Source organism: Oncorhynchus gorbuscha, linkage group LG18 (assembly GCF_021184085.1).
Source record: "Oncorhynchus gorbuscha isolate QuinsamMale2020 ecotype Even-year linkage group LG18, OgorEven_v1.0, whole genome shotgun sequence".
Classification (NCBI taxonomy): Eukaryota; Metazoa; Chordata; class Actinopteri; order Salmoniformes; family Salmonidae; genus Oncorhynchus; species Oncorhynchus gorbuscha.
This window is the reverse complement of record NC_060190.1, coordinates 6984103-7002128: the sequence shown is the minus strand read 5'-3', so window position 1 is coordinate 7002128 and position 18026 is coordinate 6984103. Positions and strand designations below refer to the sequence as shown.

Here is an 18026-nt window from a genome sequence, read left to right as displayed (position 1 = left end):
CGGTCACTTCTGCTGATGGGGAAACTCAGCTGGATGCCACTCTTGAGGCATGGTGGTTAGTTCCTTCTGCCTCCGAGTTGCAGCTGCTTGTTGCTTCTGGACCATTTTAGCTGGATACCACACATCATGAGGCTGCTGGGGAATGGGGGCCAGTTGCCACACTTGCTGAAGCTTGGCAGCCGGTTGCTTATGCTGCTGGGGAATTTGAGCGGATTGCCACAGTTGTGGTGGAATGGCGGTCAGTTCCTTCTGCAGTTGACGCTTAGGGACTGGTTGCTCCTGGGGAAATTTGGCTGGATGCCACTGAGGTTCAGCGGTTGGTTGCTTCTGGGGCATTTGAGCTGGATACCACACTTGCTGAGGTTGCTGGGGCATGGCGGTCAGGTCAATCTGCTCCTGAGGATCAGTGGCCAGTTGCTTCTGGGGCTTAGCTGAATACCACACTTGCTGGGGCATGGCAGTCAGTTGCTTCAGCAGCATTTGAGCTGGATGCCATGCTTTCTGGGGCATATCTGTTGGTTGTTTATGCAGTATAGGCATTGGAGCCGGTTGCTTCTGGGGCATGGTGGTCAGTTCCGTCTGCTGCTGAGGTTCAGTAGCTGGTTGCTTTTGCTGCTGAGGAATTTTAACTGTATACCACACTTGAGGTAGCTGGGGTATGGAGGCCTGTTCCGTCTGCTGCTGAGGTTCAGTAGCTGGTTGCTTTTGCTGCTGAGGAATTTTAACTGTATACCACACTTGAGGTAGCTGGAGTATGGAGGCCTGTTCCTTCCGACGCTGAAGTTCAGTAACTGGTTGCTTCTGGGGCATTTGAGCTGGATACAACACTGCTTGAGGCTGCTTAGGATAACTGGCCGGTAGCGTCTGCTTTTGGGTCATGGCGGCCGGTTGCTTTTCCTGCTGGGGCAATTGAGCTGGATACCACATTTTCTGAGGTGCCGGGGGCATGGGGGCCAGTAGCTTTTTCAGGATGGCTGACAGATGTTTCTGTTGCTCTTCGGTCAGCTGCGCTTGCAATTGAGCTGTTGGAGAGTTGTAATTACCATATCCTTTAGACCTAATTGAGCCTGTATAGAGCCATGCTGCATCAGAACCTGGTGCAGGATACCCATCACCTAGGTTAGATAAAGAAAAAATTAAAATGCCAGCCTTTGAAGTTATTGGTACCACAACTGTTACTTGAAATTAATGTGTAGAAACTCACTTGATGGAGAACAGGTTATCCCACCAATTAGCAGGCAACAAAGCCAAGAAACTCTTTAAAAAAAGAATGTCTGTTATAAACAAAGCTACCTGTAACACCTGAAGGACAAGGGAAACAAACTAGAGCAATACTTTTAAAAACCTACCTGAAAGCGATTCCAATCATCACTGCCATTTTGCTCCTCAAAAGCTCCCCAGTAATCAGAACTAATGGCTGGTATAAGCCCTAGCATAATATCCCTTAAGCTCTTTTTCGGTTGCTCCTCCTTTTAAACAAATCCTAGACCATTCTACTGTCATTGGCTAATTAAGGACAGCTGTAAGCCCCTGAACTACATTTGATTCCTAATTCCAAATTGACCCCTAAATCCTACACCCTGGCCTAAACACTTCTGTGCATCAGAAATGATTGAAAAAGCAATATGGCAACAATTGCATCCAGCCTATCAGAAGGCAAGGTGATGCAATTACCATATTGCTATGACCGATCTGATCGTTTCAAATGCCCATAAGTGACTAAGTGGTAGGTGTAGTGGCTAGGGGTTGATTTGGAATTCAGAAATGCACTCAGGTGTGGTTGATTCTCTAATTGAGTTCCTGACAGGTTTGACAGCCCTTACTCTAAAGCAAGCTTCAAACTCATTACACGGAGTGCCGAGTGTCTGTGGGAGTTTTGCTCCTTCCTTGTACTTGATTGCTGAATTAAGGCCACTAATTACTCCCCTCACCTACGGTAGTTGTCTAGGTCTTAGACAAAAACCTATAGACACTAGGCCCTCCATGGAATGAGTTGACACTCCTGCTCTAAAGTAGGAAACACATTTTGTCTTGGCACTTCATTGATCGGTTTAAATTATTCCTTGTACAAAATTCACTTGGTTCATTTGAAGATTAGAGGCTAAATGAGCAGTTAGGCACCATTATTTTACACATGCCTTCTTTTAAACCGTGTGTTTCATCCAGCATAGAAACAGTAGATGATCAACTTGTTTCAGTTGCACATAGTGCCACATCTTGGACAAATTCTGAATTCAGACAGGTGCCAATTAAACACTAACATTATGCAAACACTGCACACACAAATGCTTTGATGATCTGAGTCTTTAATTTTTCAGAGCCAAACATATAGTAGGGCTTGTTTGATTGGTAAGGCTAAAGCAACTGACTGTAGACCAAAGTCAAGAAGTAAAGTCAGGAGAGGTGCATCTGCTACAACCGGAATTTGGATACTGTCGTTTTCCAACAGCAAGGCTCAGATCACCATGACAGTGTTGCCATTGTTTATAAAAGGTTTCCTTTATAATGCAAAAAAACATGTCTCCAACACCCACTCACAAACTGAAATAATTTATGTTACATTATACAGTAAATGAGAGAGAGCCTTAATCACATCATTCAAATGAATGATGTGATTAAGGCACTGTAGGCTACACATTAATTAAAGCAATTTGGTTTCTGTTTCAGTCATGTTCTTGTTTGTGTGGGTTAAACAAAAACAATAATGATTGGGTGACAATGGAGACACCACATGACAGGTGATGGCTGCAGGATGAAGTTGGTGAAGAGCAATTGCAGAAACCTGGAGATTCTGCAGATTTTTGTAAAGTTCATGCAGTCGACATATAGACTCACGTGGTAAATGTTTTATCCCCAGAACGCAAAACACTTTGAAAGGCGGTGACCAACAATTGTCACCAACTTGACAATAGTGATCAGCTCGAAGGTGCCCACTATCTCCATAAAATGTCTCCCTCATGTGGATGAAATAAATCACAAGACAACAACCCATCTCCTCATCCTCTGACCGTCTACCCTCCTTTGTGGAAGCTTTTTTTTCCAATGTTGTCTCAACTTTGATTGCAGTACACATCCACAAACACATAAACTCGAATGCAACTGTTTAGATAGCTATGCATATATCTCCAGCCCCCTTAAATCTGCCAAAGTGTTTTTCCTATTCCGACTGATGTTTCCGCTTGCATTCCATCTCTGATAATTATACTTGATTCAAAGTCTGTGCCTTGAAAATTCCAATGTCCTTTTCTTCTCCTGTTTCTTTCAGCACAGCAGGCAGACAATCTGTTCTTTATTCTGGTCTTTTATATTCACCCCGAGTGCTCCAATCCTTCTGTACTTTATTGTACGGCCCTTAATGTCTAGAAATCTGCACTAACTCCCCTGTAACTGGAAGGCAAATGTATGTCACTTAAATCAGACCGGGTTCAAATACTATATAAAATATTTCTATTAATTTCACATACATTCAAAGTAAGTATTCTGATCTTTTATTTGAAAAGATAAGTAGTTAAATGTTATGTATTTGGAAATACACTTGGAAAGTGTTTGAAAAACTCAAAATCACACACTATTTTTCACTCTAATGTATTACATAAGTATTTGAAAATACTGTCAAATAATACCATTTGTATTATAACCCAGATATTATAACTCAGATACTGAAATACACATGTTTTTGAATACAGGTCTGCACTTAAATGTAGCATTTGCATGAAAATACACAGATATATATTGTATTATACTGTATCACATTCCATTGTATTTGTTGTTTCTTTGCGTTTGAAATCCTCAACTGTTATTTTTTCTGAAGACAGATTCCAATTCTTCTTTCTCTGTTAGACCCTCCAGGCCCTATTAGTCTACTGAGGTCAATCAGTTGCGATTGTAACCATCAGATCCAAAATCTCAGTGGTGAGTAGCCACTGAGCTGTTGTCAACTTGCAGATGGCAGTCCTCACATAAAGACACACCATGCCCACCAGAGCACACACATAGCCTACATCAGATTCAGGCAGAAATCAATACGGACTCCAAAACAGACACAATTATTATTTACATTCATTTATTTCTTTGTTTTTCAACTCAGTTTTAGGATCAGGTACTAGTGCCTGCTTCACCTCCTAAAATTAAGACAAAAGTACTTGAGAAGCAATGTAGATAGATTATATAGAGGCAACTCAGTATAGTTCACTGCTGCTTTCTATATATTATCAAAGCCACTTAAACGTATACTGCTCCATAGACATGGGTTCAAAATGTATTTGTTTCTTTCAAATATTTTTTAGCTGCTCTTAATTGAGAGTTTATCTGTCACTCCGGGCAGGCTGAATCATCCCTCAATGGCATTAGAAAGAAAACCAATGCTATTTGAACTCAGGTTAGTTTTCACCTCAGACCTTGAGATCGCCTCTTATGAGGGAGTGGAGATCTCTCCCTCGAGCATGAGCCATTTCATGGCTGACTCGCTGTCGTATATGACCCAAGATTTTTTGGGGACTTCAGCCCGTTTACCAGCACAAACAGGAACTGAGACAAATAAATCATAGTTCAGTAAGACACTGTCATGTTTTGTCTTAGATTGTCTTGTCATTTTGCTTTTCCCTCTGTTCATTTTCCCCCTGCTGGTCTTTTTAGGTTCGTTCCCCTTTTTCTCTCTCCCTTCCTCTCTCTCTTCTCTCTATCGTTCCGTTCCTGCTCCCAGCTGTTCCTATTCCCCTAATCAATCATTTAGTCTTCCCACACCTGTTCCCTATCTTTTTCCCTGATTAGAGTCCCTATTTCTCCCCTTGTTTTCCGTTTCTGCCCTGTCGGATCCTTGTCTATTGTTCACCGTGCTGTGTCTGTGTATCGCCCTGTCGTGTCGTGTTTCCCTCAGATGCTGCGTGGTGAGCAGGTGTCTGAGTCTGCTACGTTCAAGTGCCTTCCCGAGGCAACCTGCAGTTCATGATCGAGTCTCCAGTCTGTTCTCGTCATTACGAGTGGAATTATGCTTTATGATTGTAGATTTACTTTACTGGATTAAAGACTCTGTTTTCGCCAAGTCGCTTTTGGGTCCTCATTCACCTGCATAACAGACACAGCGTAGCAAAACATTCTGCAACCGAAACTAAAAACTAAAAATCAGTGTATTTTTTGGGACGAGACCAATGTCAAAAGTAGTTCAATATATATACACTGCTCAAAAAAATAAAGGCAACACTAAAATAACACATCCTAGATCTGAATGAATGAAATATTCTTTTTATTTACATAGTTGAATGTGCTGACAACAAAATCACGCAAAAATGATCAATGGAAATCAAATTTATCAACCCATGGAGGTCTGGATTTGGAGTCACACTCAAAATTAAAGTGGAAAACCACACTACAGGCTGATCCAACTTTGATGTAATGTCTTTAAAATAAGTCAAAATGAGGCTCAGTAGTGTGTGTGGCCTCCACGTTCCTGTATGACCTCCCTACAACGCGTGGGCATGCTCCTGATGAGGTGGCGGATGGTCTCCTGAGGGATCTCCTCCCAGACCTGGACGAAAGCTTCTGCCAACTCCTAGACAGTCTGTGGTGCAACGTGGCGTTGGTGGATGGAGCGAGACATTATGTCCCAGATGTGCTCAATTGGATTCAGGTCTGGGGAACGGGCGGGCCAGTCCATAGCATCAATGCCTTCCTCTTACATTTACATTTACATTTAAGTCATTTAGCAGACGCTCTTATCCAGAGCGACTTACAAATTGGTGCGTTCACCTTATGACATCCAGTGGAGCAGCCACTTTACAATAGTGCATCTAAATCTTTTAAGGGGGGGGTGAGAAGGATTACTTTATCCTATCCTAGGTATTCCTTAAAGAGGTGGGGTTTCAGGTGTCTCCGGAAGGTGGTGATTGACTCCGCTGTCCTGGCGTCGTGAGGGAGTTTGTTCCACCATTGGGGGGCCAGAGCAGCGAACAGTTTTGACTGGGCTGAGCGGGAACTGTACTTCCTCAGTGGTAGGGAGGCGAGCAGGCCAGAGGTGGATGAACGCAGTGCCCTTGTTTGGGTGTAGGGCCTGATCAGAGCCTGGAGGTACTGAGGTGCCGTTCCCCTCACAGCTCCGTAGGCAAGCACCATGGTCTTGTAGCGGATGCGAGCTTCAACTGGAAGCCAGTGGAGAGAGCGGAGGAGCGGGGTGACGTGAGAGAACTTGGGAAGGTTGAACACCAGACGGGCTGCGGCGTTCTGGATGAGTTGTAGGGGTTTAATGGCACAGGCAGGGAGCCCAGCCAACAGCGAGTTGCAGTAATCCAGACGGGAGATGACAAGTGCCTGGATTAGGACCTGCGCCGCTTCCTATGTGAGGCAGGGTCGTACTCTGCGGATGTTGTAGAGCATGAACCTACAGGAACGGGCCACCGCCTTGATGTTAGTTGAGAACGACAGGGTGTTGTCCAGGATCACGCCAAGGTTCTTAGCGCTCTGGGAGGAGGACACAATGGAGTTGTCAACCGTGATGGCGAGATCATGGAACGGGCAGTCCTTCCCCGGGAGGAAGAGCAGCTCCGTCTTGCCGAGGTTCAGCTTGAGGTGGTGATCCGTCATCCACACTGATATGTCTGCCAGACATGCAGAGATGCGATTCGCCACCTGGTCATCAGAAGGGGGAAAGGAGAAGATTAATTGTGTGTCGTCTGCATAGCAATGATAGGAGAGACCATGTGAGGTTATGACAGAGCCAAGTGACTTGGTGTATAGCGAGAATAGGAGAGGGCCTAGAACAGAGCCCTGGGGGACACCAGTGGTGAGAGCGCGTGGTGAGGAGACAGATTCTCGCCACGCCACCTGGTAGGAGCGACCTGTCAGGTAGGACGCAATCCAAGCGTGGGCCGCGCCGGAGATGCCCAACTCGGAGAGGGTGGAGAGGAGGATCTGATGGTTCACAGTATCGAAGGCAGCCGATAGGTCTGGAAGGATGAGAGCAGAGGAGAGAGAGTTAGCTTTAGCAGTGCAGAGCGACTCCGTGATACAGAGAAGAGCAGTCTCAGTTGAATGACTAGTCTTGAAACCTGACTGATTTGGATCAAGAAGGTCATTCTGAGAGAGATAGCGGGAGAGCTGGCCAAGGACGGCACGTTCAAGAGTTTTGGAGAGAAAAGAAAGAAGGGATACTGGTCTGTAGTTGTTGACATCGGAGGGATCGAGTGTAGGTTTTTTCAGAAGGGGTGCAACTCTCGCTCTCTTGAAGACGGAAGGGACATAGCCAGCGTCCCTTCCGTAGCCAGCGGTCAGGGATGAGTTGATGAGCGAGGTGAGGTAAGGGAGAAGGAACTCCTCTTGCAGGAACTTGTGACACACTCCAGCCACATAAGGTCTAGCATTGTCTTGCATTAGGAGGAACCCAGGGCCAACCTCACCCGCATATGGTCTCACAAGGAGGATCTCATCTCGGTACCTAATGGAAGTCAGGCTACCTCTGCCAAGCACATGGAGGGCTGTGTGGCCCCCCAAAGAAATGCCACCCCACACCATGACTGACCCACCACCAAACCGGTCATGCTAGAGGATGTTGCAGGTAGCAGAACGTTCTCCACGGCGTCTCCAGACTCTGTCACGTCTGTCACGTGCTCAGTGTGAACCTGCTTTCATCTGTGAAGAGCACAGGGCGCCAGTGGCGAATTTGCCAATCTTGGTGTTCTCTGGCAAATGCCAAACGTCCTGCACGGTGTTGGGATGTAAGCACAACCCCCACCTGCGGACATCGGAACCTCAAACCACCCTGATGGAGTCTGTTTCTGACCGTTTGAGCAGACACATGCACATTTGTGGCCTGCTGGAGGTCATTTTTGCAGGGCTCTGGCAGTGCTCCTCCTTGCACAAAGGCGGAGGTAGCGGTCCTGCTGCTGGTTTGTTGCCCTCCTACGGCCTCCTCCACGTCTCCTGATGTACTGGCCTGTTTCCTGGTAGTGCCTCCAAGTTCTGGACACTACACTGACTGACGCAGCAAACCTTCTTGCCACAGCTCGCATTGATGTGCCATCCTGGATGAGCTGCACTACCTGAGCCACTTGTGTGGGTTGTAGACTCTGTCTCATGCTACCACTAGAGTGAATGCACCGCCAGCATTCAAAAGTGACCAAAACATCAGCCAGGAAGCATAGAAACTGATAATTGGTCTGTGGTCCCCACCTGCAAAACCACTCCTTTATTGGGGGTGTCTTGCTAATAGCCTATAATTTCCACCTGTTTTCTATTCCATTTACTCAACAGCATGTGACATTTATTGTCAATCAGTGTTGCTTCCTAAGTGGACAGTTTGATTTCACAGAAGTGTGATTGACTTGGAGTTGCATTGTGTTGTTTAAGTATTCCCTTTATTATTTTGAGCAGTGTCTATACAGTGGGGCAAAAAAGTATTTAGTCAGCCACCAATTGTGCAAGTTCTCCCACTTAAAAAGATGAGAGAGGCCTGTAATTTTCATCATAGGTACACTTCAACTATGACAGAAGAAATTAGAAAAAAACTCTAGAAAATCACATTGTAGGATTTTTTATGAATTTATTTACAAATTATGGTGGAAAATAAGTATTTGGTCAATAACTCAATACTTTGTTATATACCCTTTGTTGGCAATGCTAGAGGTCAAACGTTTTCTGTAAGTCTTCACAAGGTTTTCACACACTGTTGCTGGTATTTTGGCCCATTCCTCCATGCAGATCTCCTCTAGAGCAGTGATGTTTTGGGGCTGTTGCTGGGCAACACAGACTTTCAACTCCCTCCAAAGATTTTATATGGGGTTGAGATCTGGAGGCTGGCTAAGCCACTCCAGGACCTTGAAATGATTCTTACAATGCCACTCCTTCGTTGCCCGGGCGGTGTGTTTGGGATCATTGTCATGCTGAAAGACCCAGCCACGTTTCATCCTCAATGCCCTTGCTGATTGTAGGCTTTGTTACTTTGGTCCCAGCTCTCTGCAGGTCATTCACTAGGTCCCCCGTGTGGTTCTGGGATTTTTGCTAACAGTTCTTGTGATCATTTTGACCCCACAGGGTGAGATCTTGCGTGGAGCCCCAGATCGAGGGAGATTATCAGTGGTCTTGTATGTCTTCCATTTCCTAATAATTGCTCCCACAGTTGATTTCTTCAAACCAAGCTGCTTACCTATTGCAGATTTAGTCTTCCCAGCCTGGTGCAGGTCTACAATTTTGTTTCTGGTGTCCTTTGACAGCTCTTTGGTCTTGGCCATAGTGGAGTTTGGAGTGTGACTGTTTGAGGTTGTGGACAGGTGTCTTTTATACTGATAACAAGTTCAAACAGGTGCCATTAATACAGGTAATGAGTGGAGGACAGAGGAGCCTCTTAAATAAGAAGTTACAGGTCTGTGAGAGCCAGAAATCTTGCTTGTTTGTAGCTGACCAAATACTTATTTTCCACCATAATTTGCAAATAAATTCATTAAAAATCCTACAGTGTGATTTTCTGTATTTATTTTTCTCATTTTGTCTGTCATAGTTGAAGTGTACCTATGATGAAAAGTACAGGCCTCTCCCGTCTTTTTACGTGGGAGAACTTGCACAATTGGTGGCTGACTAAATACTTTTTTGCCCCACTGTATATTAGGAAAACCCTTCACATTACAATGTTTTCGTAATAACGTCATCTATTAACCTTTAATAACAGAACAAAAATTACATACATTTTCATAGTCCACCTATCGTCATTCCAAAGTCCCTTTATTTCATGTTTAATGTGTCGTGGAAATTTCCTTAATTACCAAATGATGAGAGAGCAAATCACACACACCAGTCAGAGTTATGCTTAATCTTCACCTTTAATAATAATAATTAAGCTTTTGCAAACGCATTTTGACTTTCAACATTTCAGTATCTCTAATGAACAGTTGAGAGTGGTCAACATAATGGCAACTGAGATCTTTTTTTTTATCAAAGATCCACCCCCCCTAGTCAACATGACAAACCACAGGTCTTAGGATCTAACAGAAAGAAAGACTTTACTTCAGAGAAGAGTATCCCATAGCCAGACAGCATTGGCTATAAATTATTGTTCAGTTTGGTCTCCTTAACAAAGCTCTTATCTCCTTCTTGGTACAAAATGGTACCAAGACATTACCTCACACAATTGATATATATCAATTGTCATTTTAGACACTCCCATCCAAAATACAATCCATTCTGGACAAGCTCAAGGAGAGGAGAGTGAGCCTCTAGGTCAAGATAAGGGCAACGAGAGAGGGAACATAGAATGGTTCCAGACACTGCCATCCTCCTCTCCCCGATGGGAAAAGTAGGGAGTGACTGGCACACAGACATTGTGGAGCCAAGGGATAATTGGTTCCCCCTCAATCATCCCTTCACATGGTTTAAAATATATGTTTAAACATGACAACAAGCTTGACCTCTCCCCTCTCTGCGGCCCAAGTAACTGAACCCAGGACAGAGAAAGGATAACTGCAAATGGCCACCACTATAGTTCAACAAGATACATTCCAAATGAGAAGTAACTCACAAGCATATAATGAAAATAAAACATCTTATCTATGTTACCCAACTAATTCTGATTCATCCCCAACCAATGTTCTGAGGTTGGTTCTCCATAGTGACAGGACAAAGGAATTTCTCTGTGGCCTGAGATTTACCAGGGGCGTGAGGGGCAATAGAAAAAAACATGTCTTCAGACCCACAGATCTCTTCTCTGTTGTGGTTGAGAGATAATCTGTAGGGTTGTGGTCTCCTGTATCCTGACGTGATCAAGACAGTCATGACACTGCTATCCCAGGAACAGGCCCAGATCCCCGTGATTTGTGTGAAGAGAAGGTGGAGAAAACGGGGCCAGAGGCTGGACTGCCTTCTGAGAATTAGTAGGCGATCGAATAAACCCCCACATACTTCCATTCTGCTAGCAAACATGCAATCTTTTGAAAATTAAATACATGACCTATGCGGAAGATTAATTCAAAACTGTAACATCTTATGCTTCACAGAGTCGTGGCTGATTGACGACGTTATCAACAAGCAGCTGGCTATCCTCCAGGATAGAACAGCGGCGTCTGGTAAGACAAGGGGCGGTGGACTATGTATTTTTGTAAATAACAGCTGGTGCACAATATCTAAGGAATTCTCAAGCTATTGCCAGCTTGAGGTAGAATATCTCATGATAAGCTGTAGACCACACTATCTACCTAGAGAGTTTTCATCTGTATTTTTTGTAGCTGTCTACATTCCACCACAGACTGAGGCTGGCACTAAGACCGCATTGAATGAACTGTATTCTGCCATAAGCAAACAGGAAAACGCTCACCGGGAGACGGTGCTCCTAGTAGCCGGGGACTTGAATGTATGAAAACTTAAATACATCTTACCAAATTTCTATCAGCCTGTTAAATGTGCAACCAGAGAGGGAAAAAAACTCTGGACCACCTTTACTCCACACACAGAGACGCATACAAAGCTCTCCCTCACCCTCCATTTGGCAAATCTGACCATAATTGAATCTTCCCGATTCCTGCTTACAAGCAATAATTTAAGCAGGAAACACCAGTGACTTGATCAATAAAAAAGTGGTCAGATGTAGCAGCAGCTAAGCTACAGGACTGTTTTGCTAGCACAGACTGGAATATATTCCGGGATTCCTCCGATGACATTGAGGAGTACACCACATCAGTCATTGGCTTCATCAATAAGTGCATCAATGACGTCGTCCCCACAGTGACCGTACGTACATACCCCAACCAGAAGCCATGGATTACAGGCAACATTTGCACTGAGCAAAAAGCTAGAGGTGCCGCTTTCAAAGAGCGGGACGCTAACCCGGAAGATTATAAGAAATCCCGCTATGCCCTCCGACGAACCATCAAACAAGCAATGCAGGACTAAGATTGATCGTACTACACCGGCTTGCGAACCTTTACAGACTACAAAAGGAAGCACAGCAGAGAGCTGCCCAGTGACACGAGCCTACCAGACGAGCAAAACTACTTCTATGCTCGCTTCGAGGCAAATAACACTGAAGCATGCATGAAAGCAAAAGCTGATCAGGAAGACCGTGTGATCACGCTCTCCGCAGCCGATGTGAGTAAGACCTTTAAAGAGGTCAACATTCACAAGACCGCAGGGCTTGACGAATTACCAGGACGTGTACTGCGAGCAGGTGCTGACCAACTGGCAAGTGTCTTCACTGACATTTTTAACCTCTCCCTGTCCGAGTCTGTAATACCAACATGTTTTAAGCAGACCACCATAGTCCCTGTGCTCAAGAACACTAAGGTAACCTGCCAAAATGACTACCGACCCGTAGCACTCACGTCTGTAGCTATGAAGTGCTTTGAAAGGCTGGCTCACATCAACACCATTATCCCAGCAACCCTAGACCCACTCCAATTTGCATACCGCCCTAACAGATCCACATATGATGCAATTGTATTGCACTCCACACTGATATTTTTTGACTAGAGCTCGCATTCAACATCATAGTGCCCTCAAAGCTCATCAATAAGCTGAGGACCCTGGGAGTAAACAACTCCCTCTGCAACTGGATCCTAGACTTCCTGACGGGACGCCCCAAGGTGGTAAGATTAGGGAATAACACATTCGCCACACTGATCCTCAACACAGGGGCCCCTCAGGGGTGCGTGCTCAGTCCCTTCCTGTACTCCCAGCCGTCGTGAGGAAAACATTTAAACGTGTCAAACCTCGCAAGGCTGCAGGCCCAGATGGCATCCCCAGCCGCTCCCTCAGAGCATGCACAGACCAGCTGGCTGGTGTGTTTACGGACATATTCAATCAATCCCTATCCCAGTCTGTTGTTCCCATATGCTTCAAGAGGGCCACCATTGTTCCTGTTCCCAAGAAAGCTAAGGTAACTGAGCTAAACGACTACCGCCCCGTAGCACTCACTTCCGTCATCATGAAGTGCTTTGAGAGACTAGTCAAGGACCATATCACCTCCACCCTACCTGACACCCTAGACCCACTCCAATTTGCTTACCGCCCAAATAGGTCCACAGACGATGCAATCTCAACCACACTGCACACTGCCCTAACCCATCTGGACAAGAGGAATACCTATGTGAGAATGCTGTTCATCGACTACAGCTCGGCATTTAACCCCATAATACCCTCCAAGTTCGTCATCAAGCTCGAGACCCTGGTGGTGATTGTAGGCAACAACATTTCCACCCTGCTGATCCTCAACACTGGGGCCCCACAAGGGTGCGTTCTGAGCCCTCTCCTGTACTACCTGTTCACCCACGACTGCGTGGCCACGCACGCCTCCAACTCAATCATCAAGTTTGCGGACGACACAACAGTGGTAGGCTTGATTACCAACAATGACGAGACGGCCTACAGGGAGGAGGTGAGGGCCCTCGGAGTGTGGTGTCAGGAAAATAACCTCACACTCAACGTCAACAAAACTAAGGAGATGATTGTGGACTTCAGGAAACAGCAGAGGGAACACCCCCCTATCCACATTGATGGGACAGTAGTGGAGAGGGTAGTAAGTTTTAAGTTCCTCGGCGTACACATCACAGACAAACTGAATTGGTCCACCCACACAGACAGCATCGTGAAGATGGCGCAGCAGCGCCTCTTCAACCTCAGGAGGCTGAAGAAAGTTGGCTTGTCACCAAAAGCACTCACAAACTTCTACAGATGCACAATCGAGATTATCCTGTCGGGCTGTATCACCGCCTGGTACGGCAACTGCTCCGCCCACAACCGTAAGGCTCTCAAGAGGGTAGTGAGGTCTGCACAACGCATCACCGGAGGCAAACTATCTGCCCTCCAGGACACCTACACCACCCGATGTCACAGGAAGGTCATAAATATCATGAAACACAACAACCACCTGAGCCACTGCCTGTTCACCCCGCTAACATCCAGAAGGCGAGGCCAGTACAGGTGCATCAAAGCTGGGGCCGAGAGACTGAAAAACAGCTTCTATCTCAAGGCCATCAGACTGTTAAACCGCCAGCACTAACATTGAGTGGGTGGCTGCTGCCAAAATCAAAAATCAAATCAAATCAAATCAAATTTTATTTGTCACATACACATGGTTAGCAGATGTTAATGCGAGTGTAGCGAAATGCTTGTGCTTCTAGTTCCGACAATGCAGTGATAACCAACAAGTAATCTAACTAACAATTCCAAAACTACTGTCTTATACACAGTGTAAGGGGATAAGGAACATGTACATAAGGATATATGAATGAGTGATGGTACAGAGCAGCATACAGTAGATGGTATCGAGTACAGTATATACATATGAGATGAGTGTGTAGACAAAGTAAACAAAGTGGCATAGTAAAGTGGCTAGTGATACATGTGTTACATAAGGATGCAGTCGATGATGTAGAGTACAGTATATACATATGCATATGAGATGAATAATGTAGGGTAAGTAACATTATATAAGGTAGCATAGTTTAAAGTGGCTAGTGATATATAGTGCGCCGCCAACACACTGACTCAACTCCAGCCACTATAATAATGGGAATTGATGGGAAATGATGTCAAATATATCACTAGCCACTTTAAACAATGCTACCTAATATAATGTTTACATACCCTACATTATTCATCTCATGTGTATATGTATATACTGTACTCTATATCATCTACTGCATCTTTATGTAATACATGTATCACTAGCCACTTTAACTATGCCACTTTGTTTACATACTCATCTCATATGTATATACTGCACTCAATACCATCTACTGTATCTTGCCTATGCTGCTCTGTGCCATCACTCACTCATATATCTTTATGTACATATTCTTATCCCCTTACACTTGTGTCTATAAGGTAGTAGTTTTGGAATTGTTAGCTAGATTACTTGTTGGTTATTACTGCATTGTCGGAACTAGAAGCACAAGCATTTCGCTCCACTCGCATTAACATCTGCTAACCATGTGTATGTGACAAATAACATTTGATTTGATTTGACATGTAATAAACTCAGCAAAAAAATAAACGTCCCTTTTTCAAGACCCTGTCTTTCAAAGATCATTTGTAAAAATCAAAATAACTTCACAGATCTTCATTGTAAAGGGTTTAAACACATGCTTGTTCAATGAACCATAAACAATTAATGAACATGCACCTCTTGAACGGTCATTAAGACACTAACAGCTTACAGACAGTAGGCAAATAAGGTCACAGTTATGAAAACTTAGGACACTAAAAGAGGCCTTTCTACTGACTCTGATGGCCAGGGTCCCTGGTCATCTGGATGAATGTACCTTAGGCCTGCTGCAAGGAGGCATGAGGACTGCAGATGGGGTCAGGGTGATAAATTGCCATGTCCGTACTGTGAGACGCCTAAGACCGCACTACAGGGAGACAGGACAGACAGCTGATCGTCCTTGCAGTGACAAACCACATGTAACAACACCTGCACAGGATCGGCACATCTGAAGATCACACCTGCGGGATAGGTACAGGATAGCAACAACTGCAGAGTTACACAGCTACTTGCCGCAGCTACTTGCCCAAGCCTCCCCAGCTTCTCCTTCACCCAATTCTAGATAGCAGATGTTCTGAAAGAGCTACAAAATCTGGACCCGTACAAATCAGCTGGCCTAGACAATCTGGAGCCTCTAAAATTATCTGCCGCCCTTGTTGCAACCCCTATTACCAGTCTGTTCAACCTCTCTTTCGTATCGTCCCAGATCCCTAAAGAATGGAAAGCTGCCACGGTCATCCCGCTCTTCAAAGGGGGTGACACTCTAGACTCAAACTGTTATAGATCTATATCGATCCAGCCCTGCCCTTGTAAAGACTTCGAAAGCCAAGTTAATAAACAGACCACTGACCATTTTGAATCCCACCCTACCTTCTCCGCTGTGCAATCCTCAGCCACGCACAAGGTACTAAACGATATCATTACCGCCATCGATAAAAGACAGTACTGTGCAGCCGTCTTCATCTACCTGGCCAAGGATTTCGACTCTGTCAATCACCGTATCCTTATTGGCCTTATTATGTTATAGACTGTACGCTTGTTTGTTCCATGTGTAATTCTGTGTTGTTTGTGTCGCACTGCTTTGCTTTATCTTGGCCAGGTCGCAGTTGTAAATGAGAACTTGTTCTCAACTAGCTTACCTGGTTAAATAAAGGTGAAATACATTTTTTTAATAAACACCAGGAATGCACAATCCCTCCATCAGTCCTCAGACTGTCCGCAATAGGCTGAGAGAGGCTGGACTGAGGGCTTGTAGGCCTGTTGTAAGGCAGGTCCTCACCAGACATCACCGGCAACAACGTTGCCTATGGGCACAATCCCAGCGTAGCTGGACCAGACAGGACTGGTAAAAAGTGCTCTTCACTGACGAGTCACAGTTGTGTCTCACCAGGGGTGATGGTCGGATTCGCATTTATCGTTGAAGGAATGAGTGTTACACCGAGGCCTGTACTCTGGAGCGGGATCGATTTGGAGGTGGAAGGTCCGTCATGGTCTGGGGCGGTGTGTCACAGCATCATCGGACTGAGCTTGTCACTGCAGGCAATCTCAACGCTGTGTGTTACAGGGGAAGACATCCTCCTCCCGTATGTGGTACCCTTCCTGCAGGCTCATCCTGACATGACCCTCCAGCATGACAATGCCACCAGTCATACTGCTCGTTATGTGCGTGATTTCCTGCAAGACAGGAATGTCAGTGTTCTGTCATGGCAGGCGAAAAAAGCCCAGATCCCAATCCCATTGAGCACATCTGGGACCAGTTGGATCGGAGGGTGAGGGCTAGGGTAATTCCCCCTAGAAATCTCCGGGGACTGGCAGGTGCCTTGGTGGAAGAGTGGGGTAACATCTCACAGCAAGACGGGCAAATCTGGTGCAGTCCATGAGATGCACGACATACTTAATGCAGCAGGTGGCCACACCAGATACTGTTACTTTTGATTTTGACTCTCCCTTTGTTCAGGGACACAATTCCATTTCTGTTAGTTATGTCTGTCTGTGGAACTTGTTCAGTTTGTCTCAGTTGTAGAATCTTATGTTCATACAAATATTTACACGTTAAAGTTTGCTGGAAATAAACAGTTGACAGTGAGAGGACGTTTCTTTTTTTGCAGAGTTTATATTAACTTCAGTTGCAGTGAAATGATCCAAATGAATCTTTAAATTGTCTTGGGAACAGGAGTGGATAAATATTTCTATCAGCCTCTCGGGAAAATGCATATGTAATGTGTCATATTTGACACTTTTGCAAGCAGACAGCATTTCAATCACACTCAATACACACCCAAGACTAACTGAAGTTAGCATTCTCAGCATTCCATTTCCTTAAAATCTGTCAAAATGACAGTTGGCACAGGACCAATGTTTCCACTGTGTTCTAGCATGCTACCTGGTCCTTAAATCATTTTACCTTTTTAGATTACTAATGCATTTATTCTATCAACGTAAGACATGTGAGCACTACTTTAGTCTTCTGGGGCAACAAGTTATGACAGAAGAGAAGCTGCATGTATTAAAATATAGTTGACAAATGGCCTACCTAAGGGAAGTAAGCAGAAACTTGTCTAAATTAGGGGTGAAAGTAGCCGTTAAGCTCAGTTATGGTGGATCAAACTGAGCAAGTAGCCCACTTTAAATGAATTTGACAGAGTCAGACAACCATGAGATGAATGCGCAGGCTCCGTTTCACCACAAAAACAGAATTGAGGGTTACATGGCACTGTAGCCCATCTCCGGGGTACAAGCGTTCTCAGGTTTTTGTAAAACAGAATTAGATCTTTACATGTCAACACAAAATAAATACTTCAGTATCCCGAACGGGATATTGATGGTCAGTGGCTTCTACGTAGAGCCAATCTTGGGATTTTTCAACGAGCAGCAAAGATAAAAAAATAAATTCTATATTTCAAATCCAAAAGAATAGGAACATTCCCTCTTACTACAAATTGCACTGGCAACCAACACAGTTCTCAACCAGCTAGCCAAAGGTAGACATTAAACACACAGTATTTCAAAACACAAGAAAGCACTTAAAGGTACAATATTTTATTGTTTTACAAGTAATGCAGGGTCGCAT

The 18026-nt window shown here is 44.7% G+C and overlaps 1 protein-coding gene across 1 annotated transcript; it reads right to left on the bottom strand.

Moving 5' to 3' along the window:
- Nucleotides 1-3: 3 nt before the first annotated feature.
- On the bottom strand, nucleotides 4-1449 carry LOC124002465 (bromodomain-containing protein DDB_G0280777-like). Its single transcript, XM_046309876.1, has 3 exons — nucleotides 1350-1449; nucleotides 1205-1257; nucleotides 4-1115 (listed from the first exon to the last, which is right to left on the bottom strand). Exons 1-3 carry the CDS (start codon nucleotides 1376-1378, stop codon nucleotides 4-6), a joined length of 1194 nt encoding a protein of 397 aa, XP_046165832.1. The 5' UTR covers nucleotides 1379-1449.
- Nucleotides 1450-18026: the final 16577 nt, after the last annotated feature.